At 39.6% G+C, this 19852-nt stretch overlaps 1 protein-coding gene across 17 annotated transcripts in view; it reads left to right on the top strand.

Annotated features, from left to right (window-relative positions):
• The window catches only part of Sh (Potassium voltage-gated channel protein Shaker), a 153640-nt gene that overhangs the window by 90086 nt on the left and 43702 nt on the right, over nt 1-19852 (top strand). For 3 of the 17 annotated variants that reach the window (XM_036820803.3, XM_036820802.3, XM_036820806.3), the window contains exon 2: nt 12686-13126. The exons of the other annotated variants lie outside the window; for them this stretch is intronic. In XM_036820803.3, coding sequence (XP_036676698.2) covers nt 12945-13126 — 182 coding nt within the window. In that variant the 5' untranslated portion in view covers nt 12686-12944. The remainder of the gene's footprint in view (nt 1-12685; nt 13127-19852) is intronic. 17 annotated transcript variants of the gene reach the window in all.

Raw genomic sequence — 19852 nt, 5'->3', positions numbered from 1 at the left:
TAAACATATGTACATGTACTCGCTTCACACGCTGGTGACGTCATTGTAAATTATTTTCAAATTTGCGCCCAAAGGCCAAACAAGAAGCAGCAAGCAGCTGCTGCACAAAAGCGGAAACGGAAGTAGCAGCAAGGAGACAGGAGGCCACAGCACGGCAAACATAGCATACTTTTCTGCTGCTGCCTTTGCTGCTGCTGTGTTGGTGTGCTGGTGTGCGGGTGTGATGGTGTGCGGGTGAGAGGCACAGCCAGGATGTGAGGATGAGAGGCCATAAGGCCTCGACGACGACTGCAGTTTGGCTCCCGCTGCTCCTTGTTGTTCCGTGTCAAACATTTTCATCCACTTGTTCGCATTATCCTGCCAGACAGCGCACAGCGGGCGAGGGCTTCAAAAGATGCCGCCAGCAGCAGCAGCTCCCGGTGGCAAAAATTGTTACAATTGCTGCGGAGCGAAAGCCAAATCCGTGCGAGCCAAACGAGCGAGAGAAAAATGAAAGAATAAAATGGCAATAAACAGGCAGGAAAATGGCCGTGGAAAAACGAAAGTTAAATACACTTTCCATGTCAGCCGATGAATGAAAGCGAGGGGTTTCTACAGCGAAAAGAACTATGAGAATTCAGGTTCTGAACCTTATATACCTACTTCTAAAATAAAACTTTTCCCACATGATGCAAGCCATTTTTTGAATCTATAAAATATTGCCTTTATTCACTTTCACTTTAATCTATAAGAATCTATAAGAACCATAAGAGTTCAGGTTCTAAACCCTATATATCCAGATTACCTACATCATTATAAAATATGCAAGCAATTTCTAAGATCTGTGGAATCTTGCCTTTACTCAATTGGACTTTAATCTATAATAATCCGTAAGAACTATAAGAATTCAGGTTCTAAACCCTATATCTCCAATACACCTTCCTTCAATACAAAGCATTTTTCCAAATTATGCAATCCATTTCTAAGATCTCTGGAATATTGACTTTACTCACATTCACTTTAATCTAAAAGAATCTATAAGATCTATAGTAACTCAGATTCTAGGCCTTTTATCTTTTATAAACCTACTTTCAAAATAAAGCCTTTTTCCAAATTATGCAACCCATTTCCAAGATGTGTGGAATATTGCCCGTAGGCACTTTCACTTTAATCGAAAATCATATATGCTTATGATGTTTATTCCTTGACTTTCCGTTGTCCCCTGATTTCCTCTTAGAGACCCTGATTGAATCGACTTTCCCATTGAGTGCACTCTAAAGTTGATCGTTGGCTGCCAGGGAAGGAGCTAACACTGGGATTATCCCCAACTTGCAGGGTATTGCCATCAAGCCAAAGGCTTTTCCTGCCTTCAGTCAGGTCCTCCTTAGGACCCTTCCCCGAGCCACCCACTTGTGAAAATTCTTTGCGAAATCATGCAGAAAATCGCTAAAACCCAACAAGCAAGTGAAGCCAACTCAAGACCGGTGAGAAGCACGCACATTTTGCTCCACCTCGTCTTCAACCTTTTTGCCATCGCCTGGGCAAAAAATTTCATTAATGCTTAAATAGAATTTCGAATCGCATTTCGGAATCGATTAGCGTTTGGCCGAGCTCCTTGGAGCACCAGAATGATGATGATGCATTTCAATTATGCAGCAGAAATCAGGTAATCGACGGTGCATTAGGACGCCTTTAAACAGTCTGCCAAATGGAAATGAAGGCGAAACTCATTTTCACCTGGCTTTCAAAGTTGCAAAAAGTTGCAATCATAAAAAAGCAGTGTGAAATGAAATTCTCGACTTATAAAACGCAGATGATTGCATAAATTCAAACGGAAATTCTGTTTGACATTTTAAGCGTGGATTTTGGCAAACGGACGAATTGCTCATCCGCCAGGTAATCCTGATGAAATAGTTAAGCACTCCGGACACAAGAGAATGCCAAATTAATTCCGAAATTGAGTCTTTCGAGTGCAGCTATTTATATTTAAATGTGCTAGATATTTTTTGCTGACTTATATAAGCCAGGAAAAAGTGATTTTAGCACTTTAAATTCTAACTGAAGATCTCTGTTGCTGAGTGATTTTCTTTTTTGGGGGCGCTTATATAAATACTTCAGTGCTAAGTTGGGCAAAAGCAAATAAACAGTGGCAGTGGCAGAGGGAAAACAATAGCAAATTAAATGAAATTAATTCAAATGGCAGCGGCGGCAGTGCCAAGAGCAACCACAACAAGCAACAGTAAAAATGAGCCATAAAAATTAACATAAAAATGCGCGAATGTCAGGCTCGCTCGCTCGCTCTTTTTCCCCCTGGAAAAGCGACTCTATGTGGGTCTATAAAAATCGTGTTGTACCTTGGCATTACCCATATAGAGCCATAGCTCTAGCTAACCCTAATCCCCTGCGATATCCCCACTTCAATTCAAAAGCGGCAGGTGCAACACACGCTCTGGCCAAAAGGAACTTTCCTTGCTCTCTTTTCCTGTATTTCCTCTTTTTTCCCCGTTTTTTTTTGGTAAGCAAAATCGATACAACCACAGTCGGGGAATTAGAACTTGGCTAACACACACACTTGCACACACGTACCAGCGAAGCACGCGGCAAAAAAGAAATGCAGAGGCAAAGGACTTTTGTTCCCCTAATTAAAACGAGCCTGAGCCAAAGCCAAAAAAAAAGGTTATCTTTTTAGCCTGGCTTTCACCTCAGCAGACTCATTGATTTCCACTGCACTTAGTCTAATTAAATTTGTGCAGCTCAATTTTCGTGTGTCAATCGATTTGCATATGCCTGGGAAAGTCCATTAAACGGAACGCGTTTCTATTTCCTGCCTTTTGTCTGTGGCCACCAGCAAACGAAAGAAAAGTGGGCAAAACTTTCGTTTCAAACTTTGAAAGTCACGTGCCCCAAGTCCGAGAGTCCAAAAATGAACTCTGGCCAAGTCTCGGTTTACAAATTTCAAACTAGCGCCAGGAAAAGAGTTGGAAATTGTGGGAAAATGGAGCGAGAGAGATGGCTAAATGGGGATAGAAAGTTAGAGAGGTAGAGCGAGATAGAGATAGAGATAGAGAGAGAAAACCCCATAGACAGGGACTAAAACTCAACTCAACTCGACACGAAACTATAAATGTTAATAACAAGCAACATTGTTACAAGTTCCTCTTCCTCCGGCGCTTCCTGTTCGCCCACTTTTTAGAGGGTGTCCTCAGAGGTATATTCTGGCAGATGGAATGTATCTGGGAATATGACAGAACCAACGACAGTTTGGCTACTAATTGAAATTCCAGAATTTCAATCTATGAAGAGCACCTTGATAACTCATTAAACTGTATTGCATTTATAAGGAGTTGGTAAAGTAGGGATTTCTATACCAATTTATATTGAAACACATATAATGCTGCCTAAGAGTATGCAGTAAAATATATTCTTGCCTGCTTTTAGGCACTTTTATAAATGTGTTCTATGTATAAGACTTTGTAAAGGGTATGTTTTGACAGATGGAATATACCTAGGAATATGACAGCTTGTATACTTTTCAAAAATTACATAAATTCTATCCAAAAACAACCTGATAACTCAATTAACTGTAGTGCATTTACAAAGAGTTGTTAGAAAGGAGATTTCTACATCAATTTGTTTTGAAAACACTTAAAAAGCGCTTAGAAGTATGCAATAAAAAATCGTTTGAAGCTAAAATATATTCTTGCCTACTTTTAGCCACCTTTATAAATGTTTTTCAAGGATTAGGGTAAATTGACAGTCGTGAGAATCATTCCATTGGCAAACTTAATTGTTCGCCTGTATCCTGACTGGCATGCCCGAGCTGAGTCCTTGCTGCTCTTATTGTTGTTGTTGTTTCCGCTATTGCCCGCTGCTGGTGTGTTGGTGTTGGTTTTGGCTATGTTAGACAACAAAGTTTTAATGGTATTAGCAAGCCAAAAATAACACACACAAAATGCTGCCAGCAACAATGTTGAATTTGAAGCGAGAAGAGCGGCACACAGACAAAGACACGTAGTAACTCGGGGCAGGAAATGAGTGAAGTGAAGTGAAGGAAACGAAATGAAAAAATCCATTGCCTACTTTTCGGCACAGAGGCAAAGAGTTTTCCCTTGAATTTGCCACACTTAAATTGAAATTATCGTAAATTAATTGCGAAAACACTTGCCTTATTCAGGCCAGAAAAAAAGAGGAAAAGGTGACGAAAGTGCTAGTGGCAATATCATTTTTGTCTAGCCCTTTTTTCTTTTTTTTTTTTTGGCAAAGTGCTTGTGTGTGTGAGCTGTGGTCAGTGCATATGTGTGTATCTATGTTAGTGTCAATTATCTGTGTCCATGTAGACGAGCTAAGTAAGCTTTTCGGGCGGCAAGGCAAAAAAAAGGGCAGCTTGGCAAGCAGAAATTTAACTTTGTCAACCTTTGCAGTTTTATGAATTTCAAGGACCACACTAAACGGGTTGGAGGTTGGGAGAGGTTAAGAGTGGAAAATTAGCTGATAATGCTGCTGGCTCTTGTGCTTGTGTGGCTTTTCTCGAGGATTATGCGATGGCTTTCGGGTGAAATTGTGCAAAATTGAGAAATACCCACAAAAGAGCAACTTCAAACTAGTCGTTTTCAGCATGTGTGCATGTGTGCGTGGGCGATGAAGTAGGGAAGATTGCAATTTTAATTTCCACTAAAAATGAATTTATGAAGCGTCCATAAACAACAGCACTGAAAATGGGAAAAACACAACTAGACCAATTGCAGCATGGAAAATTTAAATAAAATTCTGCTCTGCATTTGTTTACACATTCTCCATGAAATATATATGTTTGGCCAGGCTAAATAGACCACACACATACAATATATTTACTTAGATTCGAGGAAAAATAAATGGTAGAAAATTGAATGTTGAAAAAATGTTGTTGTTTTCTATTTTCCTTTGCCGAAAAATGCATTTTCAAATGCTTGCATAGTCGAAATTTGCATAAAGAATTTCAATTAAAATTTTAAGGGAATTTCCACAATATCTACCGTTTTTACTCCCGCTTAGGAAAAGCTTCATTTTGCTTTTCGGGGGAGGGAAAATTATGTCTGTGTATATACATACCATTTGGGGGGCAAATCCTCATGAATCATTTCCTGGTTCGGATTCTGACATCTGGCAATTAATAAGTCCACCTATGAACAGGGCGTACAAATAGGTTAAAGTAGGGCTAAAATTTTCACCGCAGTTTGTTTACCCACCAAATGATAGGGGGTGTTTAGAGGGTGGGTTTGGGTGCCTGAGGGGAATGACCAAGCACGCACGAACACCACCCCCTAAAACCAGAAGCATACCCGACCCGCGTTTTCCTGCTACTTTTTTTTTTTGCCCCGCAAGTTTCTAGGAATGTCAGCTCTGATATTTGTCGGCGCTTGTCTGTCATTTCCAATTTGTGGAACCCCCCCGTGCTCCCCTCGTAACCCCTCGCTCTCCGTAACCCCAACCTTTGACCCCCCCCGGCAGACCCCTCATCGCATTGGCATTTCCGCTGTCATTTAGTAATCGATAAATTTTGTATTTGCCTTCGGTAAACGCTTCTCGTACAGCTTTGGCTTTTGTCAATGCCGCTGGCCGGCGATGCAAATGCTTTTCAGCACTCCAGCCAAACGATTCCACCCACATTTCCCACCGCTTTTCCATCCACACCTCCTTTTACACATGTGGGCCTCGGGAAGATTTGCACACAGTGAAAGAAAATAGCAGAGATAGAGGGGTTCTTAAGTTAAAAAATAAAAAACATTACATTTACAATGATTTCCAAAGCCCACAGGATTATTAATATCAGATTTAAAGGATCATATTAGGTGTCGTTATGTTTATTTAAGCCAGCGGTTGAAGTGTGTGTGCCTACCTCTGTGCCACATTGTTTGTGTGGCGACAGAGATCAAGAGGAGGTATTCATGTTTATGTTTCTGAAATAAATATTTCTTGGTTTTTAAGGGAATAATTAAATGTATAACACTTTATAATCTCTAAAACGTGTACTATATTATTGTTTGTGACCGAGCAAAGATATTCCCTAATTGTTTGGAGACCTAGTTTGCAAAATACATATTTTTACAGGCCTAAAGGAAGATTTAAATTTATAGCATATCCTTATCTCTAGAATGTTAACGAGATTGTGGTTATCAGGTATTTATAGTAGTTTAGATTTATCTGTTCGAGCAACCACACACAATGGCTAAAAATAAACCGTGTCTCTCGGTTTTAGACAGCCATCTGAAAGCCACGCGATTTGACGGGTCTCCGAGAATGGTTTTTTAATAAGCAGAATATCTCGTTGTCAGCTGAGCGACAGATGAGCTATTTCGGTGTGACAAAACGCCATTTTCGTGCGCCGTGCACCTCGGCTGCATCTCGTGGCAAATCAATCAATCAATCAGAATGCCGAGCTGAGTGGATGGCAAACTGAAAGCCGAGGCGAACTGAAACCGCTGAAGCCCCCTTTATCACCCCTTTTGGCCAAAGTGGAGATTAAACAGCCAAAACCACCATTCTGGCCCCTGCTGGCGATACATCCACCCCCCCCCCCCTGGTGTCTGGTGTGCATAAAACAATAATTTGTGCATAAACCAAGCGAAAGCGAAACGTTTGGAAATGTTTATGGCACCACGGGGAATCGGGGAATCCCGGGGAGCTCTACGGCAGCCTCAACTTTGCCATCCTTTTAGAGTACATATATATATATATAGAAATGGCATCAGTGGGAAAGAGAAAGAGCAGGGGGAGTGGGATGATAGAACGGGACAGCACTAGGGGGCTGTCCCCCAAAGAGATTCTTGTCATTAGTTTGAATAATTTATTTATGTGTATTTTCAAACCGAGCGCACAATCCGGCTGCGAGCGTTATATCACAGAGCTTTCAGTGCAGTCCTCAGCTTAACCCATTGAATATTAAATCGGGATATGAATTTGGGAACATCTTTGCCTAGGTAACTGAATGTATTATAGTTCAAAATGTGGCTTAAGTAGGTTTTTCGGTAGTACAACTATTTGAAATATATATCATTTTTATTTTAATTCAAAAATGTTTATTATAAGTACAAAATCATGTTATTAAATGGTTCACAATTCCCCTTGGGGAAATGTTTTTCCCATTATTTCATTAACTCTGCTGTCTTTTTTGCTCTATCAGGCTCTCACATTCGTTTCGTGCGAATGCAAATTTGAAAACCTATTTCAATTTGGCCAATTTCACATGACATTTGGCCCGCTTACCTGTTTGCCCAAAATGCGCTGGGGAAAAAAGTATGCTGGAAGTGCATTAAATGCGCATTATACGGGTGGAACTACTCCCCCACCTCCAACCTACATTTTCCCACTCTTTTTTTCCCAACCCAAGCCCACATTTTCCTGGCTTTGTTTTATTGCTTTCAAATTAGCGCACAACTCAATTAAAGGCAAAGGAAGTGGAGAAGCTGGTAGTTGGGTGGTTGGTGGTTCAGTGGGTGGTTTGATGGGTGTTTTGGGTGTTTTTTTTGTGGGGTGGTGCGTTATATGTAGATGCGCTTCAACGCGCATTTCATGCTCCCACACTTGCACTTTCCCATTTTCCACCCACCCACACACACACTCTCGCAAAGCAGCTCTCGCATTTAATTTAGTTGATTCTAATTTAATAATGAGTTGAATGGGTTTTTGTGTTCGGGGGGATATGGAAAGCACGCCCCCAGCCTGCCACGCCCACCACCTCAATTGTGGCCAGCCACATCGTGTTCATATTAATGATAATGCTGATGAGCATTGAAATTACACCCACAAAATGCGAAAAGTTGAGAGCGTGCGGCCTGAATGAGGCATGAAGTCAGGTTGTTCTAATGCACACTCTAAATGCAGCCATAGTGACGCATAAATCCGATTAAAATGACGCGTAATACCCATGTACAAATGAGCTACTATTTATAGAGTAACCAGCTTACAGGCTTACCTGTTTCAAGTTCAAGTTTATGTGGCCAACTTAATGCCGGGGATTATTTGTTAACCAAAGCCAAGGAAATCTCCAGAAATTTAGAATGGAAATTGTAAAGGTTCTGGAAGTGAGTTAATCGCCACATTGAAATTCATAAAATTATTAAACAGTTTCAAGTCGGAGAACCTAATTTCATTCAGGGGATTATTTATAAGCTGAAGCCAAATAGCACTCTAGACGTTTTTCAAGAAGGGAAGTTAATCAGCCATTGAAATTGGAGAAATTGCTTGATGGTATATTGATTTTAAATATTTTATATAGTCTCATGACTAATATTATCTTATATATGAATTGGAAACAAATAATGAAGATGCTAATTGGCATTTCCAAGTTATTGAAGAGAGTTATCAAGTAGTTTGAGTACCTGTCGAGGCATAATTCACCGAAACACCCAGGGCAATATGGTGGCAGTATGGTGGCCCATAAGCCCATAACCCCTGGCCTTAAGTTCTGGCATATGTGAGCATGCTTGTGAGCCACTGAGCGAGGCGATTGCCCAGGGAGGCGATGTGGGCTCCCCTTTCTGTCGTCGTAATTGAATGGCCAATGGACTGATGGCTTGATGGGCTGATGGTCTGATGGTCTGCGTCCCCCACACTCTGGCCCTGACCTTGCCGGCTGGCCGAGGCCTATGCTGGCCCACTTCAGCCCCTCTTTAACCCCTTTTTGGCCTTACAGCACCCCCCTCTTTTGCCAATTTCCCCCCGTTCGCTGTATGAGTTAATGCGCTTACATGAACGTCAGCGTCAACGCAAGTGTTTGGCATTGCACTTTAAGCCTGTGCAGCCGGGCAACTGTCACCTAATGGCCACCGCCAACGAACCACCAGACCACCAGACCACCGAACCACCAAGCCACCAAAACCACCGACTGGAGGAGATTAGTGCAATAGCAACAGCAACAGCAACAGCCACACGAGGCGTATACGTGATGCGAGGGCGCATAAATCAATAAAACCCGACCCAGCATTGAGCTCTCTTCTCTTTTCTGCCACCTGAGCCAAGCATTGTTAACTCAATTTTCAACACGGAAGCAATTTCCAAGCGGTTTTAAGCCTTTTGGCTTATTAAATGCTGCCATCTGAGCCGCAAAACTGCAACTTGGCATCTTTTCCAAATGTGGCTAGACAGCTAATTCATTCAACTGGAAACCTTATGTTTAATTGGCGCATGTGTTCTTTCGATTTGTGTGACGTATGCTCTGCATTAAAATAATGGATTGAAATATAGATAGAATGAATATCAATTAGCACGAATGGAGAAATCATTAAGATTATAAGCATACGTGCACCATTCAAGCTAATTGAAAGCAATCTTTATTTTATAATTCCATCAAATGTTATTTATGGAATACTTTTATGTGCCACATAACTCAACAAATCAAAGTCATTCATCTCAATTAACAGTCATAAAACATATATTTTTTTTATGCACTAGGGGTGAGAACTATTGTCATTAAATGCATTTTCTGAAATTTTTAACGATGCCATTAGATTTTCTATGAAACTACACACAAAACTTGAACTTAATATACTTAATATTACTAGCCGTCAACACAAAAATGGATATTTTTGACCAAATTTTTAATCCCCAAAAAAGATGATGCAACCCCTTACAAAAAATGAAAAAATGGGTCAAAAAATAAATTTCCTTTAAAATGATTGGGTTTATTAGCTTAGGATGTCAGCTGCTCAAAACTGTCGGTCTTTTGGCTGTACGCCTTGATTTGGCTAAACTACGATCAAAAAACCGTTAAAAAATTGGTATTTTTGACCAAAATCTGAGTTCCAAAAAAAGATGATGCAACCCCTTACAAAAAATGAAAAAATGGGTCAAAAAATAAATATTCTTTAAAATGATTGGGATTGTTAGCTTAGGATGTCAGCTGCTCAAAACTGTCGGTCTTTTGGCTGTACGCCTTGATTTGGATAAACTACGATCGAAAAACCGTTAAAAAATGGGGATTTTTTACCAAAATCTGAATTTCAAAAAAAGATGATGCAACCCCTTACAAAAAATGAAAAAATGGGTCAAAAAATAAATTTCCTTTAAAATGATTGGGTTTGTTAGCTTAGGATGTCAGCTGCTCAAAACTGTCGGTCTTTTGGCTGTACGCCTTGATTTGGATAAACTACGATCGAAAAACCGATAAAAAATGGGGATTTTTGACCAAAATCTGAATCCCAAAAAAAGATGATGCAACCCCTTACAAAAAATGAAAAAATGGGTCAAAAAATAAATTTCCCTTAAAATGATTGGGTTTGTTAGCTTAGGATGTCAGCTGCTCAAAACTGTCGGTCTTTTGGCTGTACGCCTTGATTTGGATAAACTACGATCGAAAAACCGATAAAAAATGGGGATTTTTGACCAAAATCTGAATCCCCAAAAAAGATGATGCACCCCCTTACAAAAAATGAAAAAATGGGTCAAAAAATAAATTTCCTTTAAAATGATTGGGTTTGTTAGCTTAGGATGTCAGCTGCTCAAAACTGTCGGTCTTTTGGCTGTACGCCTTGATTTGGATAAACTACGATCGAAAAACCGATAAAAAATGGGTATTTTTGACCAAAATCTGAATTTCAAAAAAAGATGATGCACCCCCTTACAAAAAATGAAAAAATGGGTCAAAAAATAAATTTCCTTTAAAATGATTGGGTTTGTTAGCTTAGGATGTCAGCTGCTCAAAACTGTCGGTCTTTTGGCTGTACGCCTTGATTTGGATAAACTACGATCGAAAAACCGATAAAAAATGGGGATTTTTGACCAAAATCTGAATCCCAAAAAAAGATGATGCACCCCCTTACAAAAAATGAAAAAATGGGTCAAAAAATAAATTTCCTTTAAAATGATTGAGTTTGTTAGCTTAGGATGTCAGCTGCTCAAAACTGTCGGTCTTTTGGCTGTACGCCTTGATTTGGATAAACTACGATCGAAAAACCGAAAAAAATTGGGGATTTTTGACCAAAATCTGAATCCCAAAAAAAGATGATGCACCCCCTTACAAAAAATGAAAAAATGGGTCAAAAAATAAATTTCCTTTAAAATGATTGGGTTTGTTAGCTTAGGATGTCAGCTGCTCAAAACTGTCGGTCTTTTGGCTGTACGCCTTGATTTGGATAAACTACGATCGAAAAACCGTTAAAAAATGGGTATTTTTGACCAAAATCTGAATTTCAAAAAAAGATGAAAGATGCATTTACAAAAAATGAAAAAATGGGTCAAAAAATAGATTTCCTTTAAAATGATTGGGTTTGTTAGCTTAGGATGTCAGCTGCTCAAAACTGTCGGTCTTTTGGCTGTACGCCTTGATTTGGATAAACTACGATCGAAAAACCGAAAAAAATTGGGGATTTTTGACCAAAATCTGAATCCCAAAAAAAGAAAAAATGGGTCAAAAAATAAATTTCCTTTAAAATGATTGGGTTTGTTAGCTTAGGATGTCAGCTGCTCAAAACTGTCGGTCTTTTGGCTGTACGCCTTGATTTGGCTAAACTACGATCGAAAAACCGTTAAAAAATGGGTATTTTTGACCAAAATCTGAATTTCAAAAAAAGATGATGTACCCCCTTACAAAAAATGAAAAAATGGGTCAAAAAATAAATTTCCTTTAAAATAATTGGGTTTGTTAGCTTAGGATGTCAGCTGCTCAAAACTGTCGGTCTTTTGGCTGTACGCCTTGATTTGGCTAAACTACAATTGAAAAACAGAAAAAGAAGTAGTATTTTTTTTCGAAATTCTGAATCTTATTTTTACTACCTAAAAATCCCTGTTTTGCCCAATTTATGAAATATATGTGTAAATTGGCCATTGCCAAATGACAATATAGTTTCACAGAAAAATCCTCAATCTTTCTTTTTCACATCAAAGTCAATTTATTAAAACGAACGGGTAGGCGGAATCCATTTGATAATAGATAATGGCGCATTGAACAGGGCAAATGCCACATGCTTTGTTTGTTTGCGAGTTGATTTCGATTCCATTCGATTCGATTTGATGTGATGTGATTCACTTTTCTAGGGGTTTGGTTTGCTTTAGTTTGGTTTGGTTTTTGTTTGCTTTCCCGGCAATGGGCTTCAAGCTAAACAACCAACGACCAACAACAAGGCAGAACCAACAGCGATGCAATTATGGCTGGCATTACGCAATGGTTACATAAGACTCTGGGCGAGAGGGCACGCTAATTGATTTGCCGAGCGAGTGGGTGGGAAAAAGAAGGGGAGGCAATCGGGAGCCGGAAAGCCGGAAAATCGAAAATCGGAAGTGTGCTGGGGAGGGCGAGCGATAAGTAGCATTATATTGTTTTAATTACACCCATCAAGGGGCTTCAGTTCTCAGAACAGCGAATCGTGATCGTTTGCCAGCTATACGAGTATTAGCCATCAAAGCTAAAAATACCAAAGACCTTCGAGAAACAGTTAAATGTTTTTTAAACTATTAATGAGATCAAAGTAATAAGTCAGATGGCTTTAGTGTCAGTACCCATGAAATCTATCTACTTTCCCCCAGCAATATAAACTTATCGATATTGTATATCGATTTTATTGAAATTATTAAAAAGTTAATTTGTCCAAAGGCTGGTTAGACTAATTTGTATAGGATAGCTTAGAGGTACACCCAATGTTTCTCGGCAACTGTGGAAGGTGGCTCAAAACCACCGATAGTGGGCCATCGAAATGATCGATAATCCTATCGATTTTTGTTTTGTTATTGCCAGCTCTATTAGCCATGTATTCAAGTGAATTGCCGCGAAAACTAAAATGAAAACGAAAGTGAAAATGAGCGAATGGCAGTCGCGGCCACAGCAATCGATATCGATCCATGACACAACCAGTGACAAGCAGTCCCCCAGTGATTCCGAATCCGAGTCAGATTCCGAAACCGAATCGGAGTGAGTCCCGAACCGGCGCGAGTCCCCGTCCCATCCCATCGGGTTACCATTCGGGTGAGCCTGAGCCAGGGGCCCACCTGGTGGCATGGCCGCCGTCGCCGGCCTCTACGGCCTTGGGGAGGATCGGCAGCACCGCAAGAAGCAGCAGCAGCAGCAGCAGCACCAGAAGGAGCAGCTCGAGCAGAAGGAGGAGCAGAAGAAGATCGCCGAGCGGAAGCTGCAGCTCCGGGAGCAGCAGCTGCAGCGCAACTCCCTCGACGGCTACGGGTATGCCAAGAAAATCACTGAATCTTACATATATCCTTCTTAGCAGAATGCTCCATTCTTTACCATTTACAAATTCGGCATTTTTCTAGCACAAAATCTTACTTTCCCCTCGGAAAGGTTTCCCTTCATATATAAAATATTTTTATTGCAAAAAAAGCGCATTTTCCTTCTTCTTAAAATACCTTTAGAGGTTGTTATTGCTCAATAGAAGTAGGTCTAAACTCTAAAATATAATAAATATTGTTTTTAACAGTTCTATAAATAATTAAAGGATAGTGAAGGAAAGTTTAATATTAAAAACCCTCCCAGCTTACAAAAAAACAAAAATGAAAATGTACATAGATAGTTTAAATGAGTAATTTATTGTATTTGCATTTTTAACTCTCAACGAAGTCAACTTTTCCAACAAATTGAAGTCATTTATGATCTTCGAAAAAAATGGTTTCATATAAAATAACTTTTTTAAAGAAATGAAATTTGCTCTAAAATTTAAAAAAAATGTCTAGAAAAAAATCTGCAAATTTTAAAATTGGATTAATAATTTTCGAATGCTGGCAGATAGAACAGCTGTTCCGTACTCAGCAGATTCCCATTTTCCGTATGAAATTTCCTGGAAAAAGGTGCAAAGTGGTTGGCCTGCCGCATTGCTGATGGCTTCATCAGATTTAAGCCTCTCTCCATGCGGATATCCAAATGCAAAATAAATAAATAAGGAACGAACGACGGAAGCTGTATGCCACGAATGTTGCCTAAAGGATTCGTTTATCTGGGCCCCCCAGCTGGCACAGATCTCGGGGCACTTGGGTGCACCACCTGGGCCACCTGAGCCACCTGAGCCACCTGAACCACTCGAGGAACGCCCCCCAACTCAAACTCCGCCACTCGAATTGTTTACCTCGCCCTGTTCGCATCCGGGCCGAAAAAAGAAAGTGGAGAAAGGGAAAAGGGGCATTGAGTGGGAAAAAGGTACGAAATGGGGGCTGGGGTGAAGATATCTGTCCTAAAAGCGCAATAAACGTGACTAAAGTAAACTAAATCAAGAACGAAGCACAAGGAGAACTTTGAGTTGAGCATTTCGTGTTGCACTTGACAGCGAGAAAGGAGAGCAAGAAAGTGAGAAATGGAAAGAAAGCTGAAGCTCAAACTTGTGTGTGCACTGGAAGAATTAGTTTTTATGTCCAAGAGATCATATATTTTTTGATTAGCGAAAAATGTCACATTTTAATAGTTAAAAATTGTTTGAAACCTTAATCATGTTTTCTTTTTAAAGCACACTGTTCACGTAATCCTTTAAAACGTAGTTAAACATATTTAAAATTTATAAATATTTGCGTATCTCTCACTTTTTTGGATAATGGGATCCCATTTTGTGGATATTTATTATGATTATCTTAGTCAGAAAATAAAAATACAAAGTCATATAAAAATTTTATTTAAATAAAGATTTAGTTTATTTTCCGTTCCGTGTATAGATTGAAATGTAACTACCTCATACATCTTGCTGTGTTTTGTTTAACAAGGACGAGAAAACAAGGATCCCCAGCAATTTCAGGGAAAAATAAATAATGCTCAACAATACGTAATATGGCAATGCCAAATAGTCAAATACTATTTTATTAAACAAAGTCCTCGAAAGTTCAGCCATTCAGCCCTTAAAACGTTAATTTAAATATGGCCAAACAATATACAGAAATGCATAATTTATATTGGTAGCTTTTCGATTCCGCAAAATCCAATTTACCAGTACTGCCATATCTTGCTTCACCAAATTTAAAGTGTTATTTAAGTGGCTTTTCTTTGTATCTGCATCTGTGCAATTGAAGGCAACAAAAACCATTTGAGCAGTAAGCAATGAGAAATGCCCAAAAAATAGTAATGGAAGGCAAAACGAAAACACAGCCTGGCTGGGAAATAGAAAAACACTGTCGACAAAAAACAAAAACAAAAAAAAGTGAAAGCCAATATGTTATTTTGTTCAAGAGTTGCAGGGCGCCAGGCAGTCAGCCTGTCAAGCAGGACATGGTTTTCCCCGGGAAACCCCCTTCGAAAAAATAAGAAACGCCTGCCATGTATGCCCCCGAAATAAAAACTCATGTGAGGGCGGGGAAAAACTCTCTCTTTTGCTGATTTTTCAGTGCGCATTTCTTCTTTTTGTTTCTCGTTATTCGGGGAAGTTTCTTATTGGACTTTTGTGTGCTTGCGCTTAAACTCGTATTTTATAGAATGATATTTTTGGCTGAATGCCAAGAGGCAGTTACCAGAAGGACGGGGGACGCATAAGGGTTAAGGGGGCTGCATGTGTGTGTGTGTGTGTGTGTGTGCCTCCGTTTGCGTGTGTGTGTTTGTGCACTGAAAGCCTTTTGGTAATTACATTAAACATGCCCAAAATGCAGCAGCAATTTACACATTTCCCTCAGCCAGCCACGCCCCCTGAGCCGCCTATGCCCGCCCCTTTTTTGGATAAATCCAACTCCATTTTCCAAGCCTTGTATGTATGCTGTATGTGTGTGTGTGTGTGTTTGTGACGTCACACGCTGCAGCAGTTGCCAAAAATTGCAACTGAAAACTCTGGCGGCCATAAAAAAGGATAAAAAAAGAGAAACACAGTGCTGATGCCTTTGGGTTAAGCAGCGGTATGTATGTACAGATACACATATATATCTCCGTCTATATAAAACTATACATCTCTCTTTGTGTGTGTGTGTGTGTGCAGCAGCCTCAAGGACATTTCCACTTGCATCTGCTTCAATTTTGTTGCATTAGTGTCAGTATCTCGCTCTCTTTCTCGCTTTTTGTGTCCTTTTTCCCTTTTTTTTTGTTTATTCCGGCAAAGTTGCTAGGCCTTTGGGGGCGGGACCGTGAGGATATGGCTTTGGCCAGGGGGCGTGGTCGCCGCCCAGACACAATGTCGCGTCAAACGAGCAAAACTGAAATGAAATTCATTTCCCCCGCCTTGAAGTTCACATAATTGTCAGTTTTATAGCTACAAGATCGCAGGCGAATGAAGTGGTAACTGTGACCCTTTTTTGCAAGCCCACTTGAAGTTATTACAATTTAAGGACTACGATGTCTGCAAATTTAGTAACTCTTTAAAAGGATACTCATTCGTATACCCACAGACTCCCAACCTAAATTCTTCTTCTTCAATTCTAAAATTTAAAAGCCAATTGAATAATATATTCAAGTAAACCATTCCCAAGAAAACCCTTCTTAAATAAATAAAAGCAAAGACTAAAAAAAAAGTACCTTTGAGGAGAAAGTATACAAGTTTTAAACTAGCAAAACCTTCAATTCGAAATATAATTTAAGTTTTAATTGGTCATGCCTCAAATACACAAAATGGTGTAAACAATTTAAAGATGTTTTTTCAAACCAATTAAAACTTAAATTCAATTTAGCATTGAAAAACTTGGCGCTTTCCCCTCGAAATGTCCTCCTTTTTTTAGTTTTTGTTTTGCAGTGTGCTCGATGTGCAACTAATGACGTTGACAAATGCTGCAAGTGTCGCTCGTTCTGGCCAAAATCGTAGTCTACAGCTGCAGCTGCAGATACGGATACGGATACAGTTGAAATTTCAGTTGCAGTTGCAGTTGCAGTTGCCAACTGCCTGCCAACTGACTGTCGGATTCGGAGAGCCGCAGACAAACTGACGACAGGCAAAGCGTCGCCAGTTTCTCCTATCAAGCCGACTACAACCACCCCCCAGCCACCCATCCTTAGCCCGGCTTTCCACCTCTTTTCCACCGCATTTCCCTCGCTTTTCCTACGCCTTTCCATCCTTTGCAGCTGGCCCAGACGGAGTCAGCTGGCCAGTGTTGCCAACTAAAGGTTACAAGCAAAATTTAAGAGAACAACTTATGACCTAATATCAATTGCTCAATAGATAGATCATAGATAAAGATCATTACTCTTAACAATAGATTAAAAACATGATAGATTAGACATTGCTTTAAAGAAAGTTATATTGTTTATATCCTAAGATAATAAACATGCTTATAATATATAATATGATATAAATTTAGATGTTGAATTACACAAAATAAATATGTAATGGGTTTTCAAGAAATTACTTGTTAAGGTATATAAATTTAAAAGGTTTTTTAAGCCAGACATATACCTAACAACACTTTTGTTTAAGATTCGATTCAGAGTTTGATCTCCGATTAAAGCAGATGCATCTAAAGTGAAGTTGGCAACCCTTTCCACCATGGCCGGCGGTGCAGCAAATTAACATCATGACACACATTTAAAGGCAGACAAACAAGAGGGGTGTAGAGGAGGGGCAGGGGAGAATTGGAGTGGCAAATGGAAAGTGGAGAGATTCTGCAGTTGTACCCGGGGACTTGGGAAATTGAGGCCATACACACACAAAGCAGGCGGAGATACATGTCCATAAAGCGAGATGGAGACGAAACGGAACGGAGAAATGCGCCTCCTTTCACTTCACTTTCGCCAGATGTTGCCACAACCCACATTTCCATATGAACCACCTAATTGCCCAAGAATTGCCTGCGCACTCCATGAAATTCAATTACCAATAAATTGACATTTAATTGGGTGTACACAAAAAAAACTCGGGCTCGCTTTATTGGTTAGACACCAGGCATTTAAATCACTGTATTATTTCAGCCTAATGTGTTTTTAAAATGTTGCCAATATTTAAATATGCAATGTTTATCTCATTTTAAGTGGCAATCACTGCCTAATTTATTTTTAAAATGGCCAGAAGACACAAAAAAAAAAGATTTATAAACATACTGCTAATTATACCTTTCGCTTTTGGTCTAGTTTGCTGAAAGCCATTTAATTATGGATACACAATCGATAAAAGCCACTGAAATCGCTTTCCATTTCTTTATTTATGTCTTATTTTTGCAAACTTGGCCAAAGGGGAAACGGCGCTTGCATAATCGGCCAAAAGTCAGCGGAGGAAATGTGAGGAAAGTGGGACTTTTGGGTGCCGTATGCCCAAATAAATATGCAATTGTTATGAAAAATCGAAGGCCAACTTTCAAGTGTCAGCCATATTTCACACTCTCTTCGGTGTGTGTGTGTGTGTGTGTGTGTGCGAGAGAGAGAGACATGAGAGAGAGGAAGAGCAGACAGGCCGGAAGTGACAAGCAATTTGGGCGGCAAAAAGATGCAGCACACGCAGAAAAACACTAGTTAATTGGTCTATAATCTTTTCATTAAGTTAAAAAATCTTAAATCTGAACCATATTTTGTATTGATAATATATCTTTAAATAAGTAATGTAGAATATTTGATTATTTGCTTTCAACTTCTTGCATAACAAAAGCTTAGTTCTCAATTTTGTTTGTCAAACAAGAACAAACAACTTTTTTTCAGTGTACATTTTTTCTTTCATAAAAATTAAATATTCAGGGCTTTTCATATGAATATTTAATGAATTCATATTTTTTTAACCTCAATGCTTGAAAAAAAACCAATCATATTTAATGATATATTTTGATTTGTAAAATATATTCCATGAGTCCGCACCTATTTCAGAAAAAGAAACCATAAAAAGGGGAGTGTGCTAGCAAGATATATAATTAAGTTGGAATTTTTCTCAGTGCAGATCTCTGCTCATCAGCAACATCACACACACACAGACAGCTGCTGGTCGTGGCGCCAAGTTATCGACCCCCTTTTCGGGTACACGTCCACGTCCATGTCCTCTTCCCTCATCCCATTTTCCTGGCATTGCAACTTGCAACTCGCTCGAAGGATGCGCTATAAATTTTGAACGTTGTTTTGCTGCGCTGCACAAGTTTCGGCGGTATAAAGACTCCACTTCCCGCCTCCCCAACGATTTTCCCGCATTTTTCCACCCATCGATGGCTCGTTTTTCTTTGCTGTGGCCACGGTTCTTTGCTCAAAAATATGTATATTTCGTACTCATACCCCTCGACGTGCTTTGGTCGCATATTTTATGCAGCTGCCTGGAGTCCTCCTCTGCCTGGCCCGCACTCCTCGCTTGCGACGAGCAGGACGAAAGGCAGCCGGAATGCTGGCCAAAGCCGCTGCGGGCCGCATTTCCCACGCCCGCTCCTCAGCCATTGACGTTTGAGGTTGCTGCCGCTGCATTGTTGCCGAATTGTCGTCGAGTTGCCGCCGTCGTCCTCTGTAATTGCACCAATCGCCTCTCCGCGCGGCGGAATATGAAATTCCAGCAGCCCTTTCATCCCAAACATATTTTAGCTTTTTTCGCCACTCTTCATTTCTGGCCTGGCATCTCATAAATCTCATTAAAAATGCGGGTGGCGAAAAAATTGTGGCACAGCATTTTGAGTGGCTGCTATTGAATGGGGTCCGAAAGTGATAATATCTATTATAATTATTAGCGGTGCCAGTAACCCAAGGGATTACAACTTCATTTAAAACCTGAAAAGTATATATTTCTTTACTAAAACTTTGGTTTTAATATAGAAACTGTGTAGTATTATTTGTATTCTCTATTAATGTGTGTTGAAAATTTAGTTATTTTTTTATATAGTTTTTACATTTCCCATAAATATTTGTTAAAAATCTATTACTTTATTGTAAGTAAATTTTTTGGCCTGTCCCAAAGGCAAATATTGGCTTTCTTAATCATTTGTATGTTGTCTGTATTCGTTTTTGAAATTTTAAATTACTGTTTAATTTATACAAAGGCCTTTAAAAAGATACTAATATTACTAGTCTTTACAAAATTGAGCTAACAATTTTATAACAAGATCCCCT

Source organism: Drosophila suzukii, chromosome X (assembly GCF_043229965.1).
Source record: "Drosophila suzukii chromosome X, CBGP_Dsuzu_IsoJpt1.0, whole genome shotgun sequence".
Lineage (NCBI taxonomy): Eukaryota > Metazoa > Arthropoda > Insecta > Diptera > Drosophilidae > Drosophila > Drosophila suzukii.
Note: the sequence above shows the minus strand (reverse complement) of the source record. Positions and strands in the feature narration are given on the sequence as shown.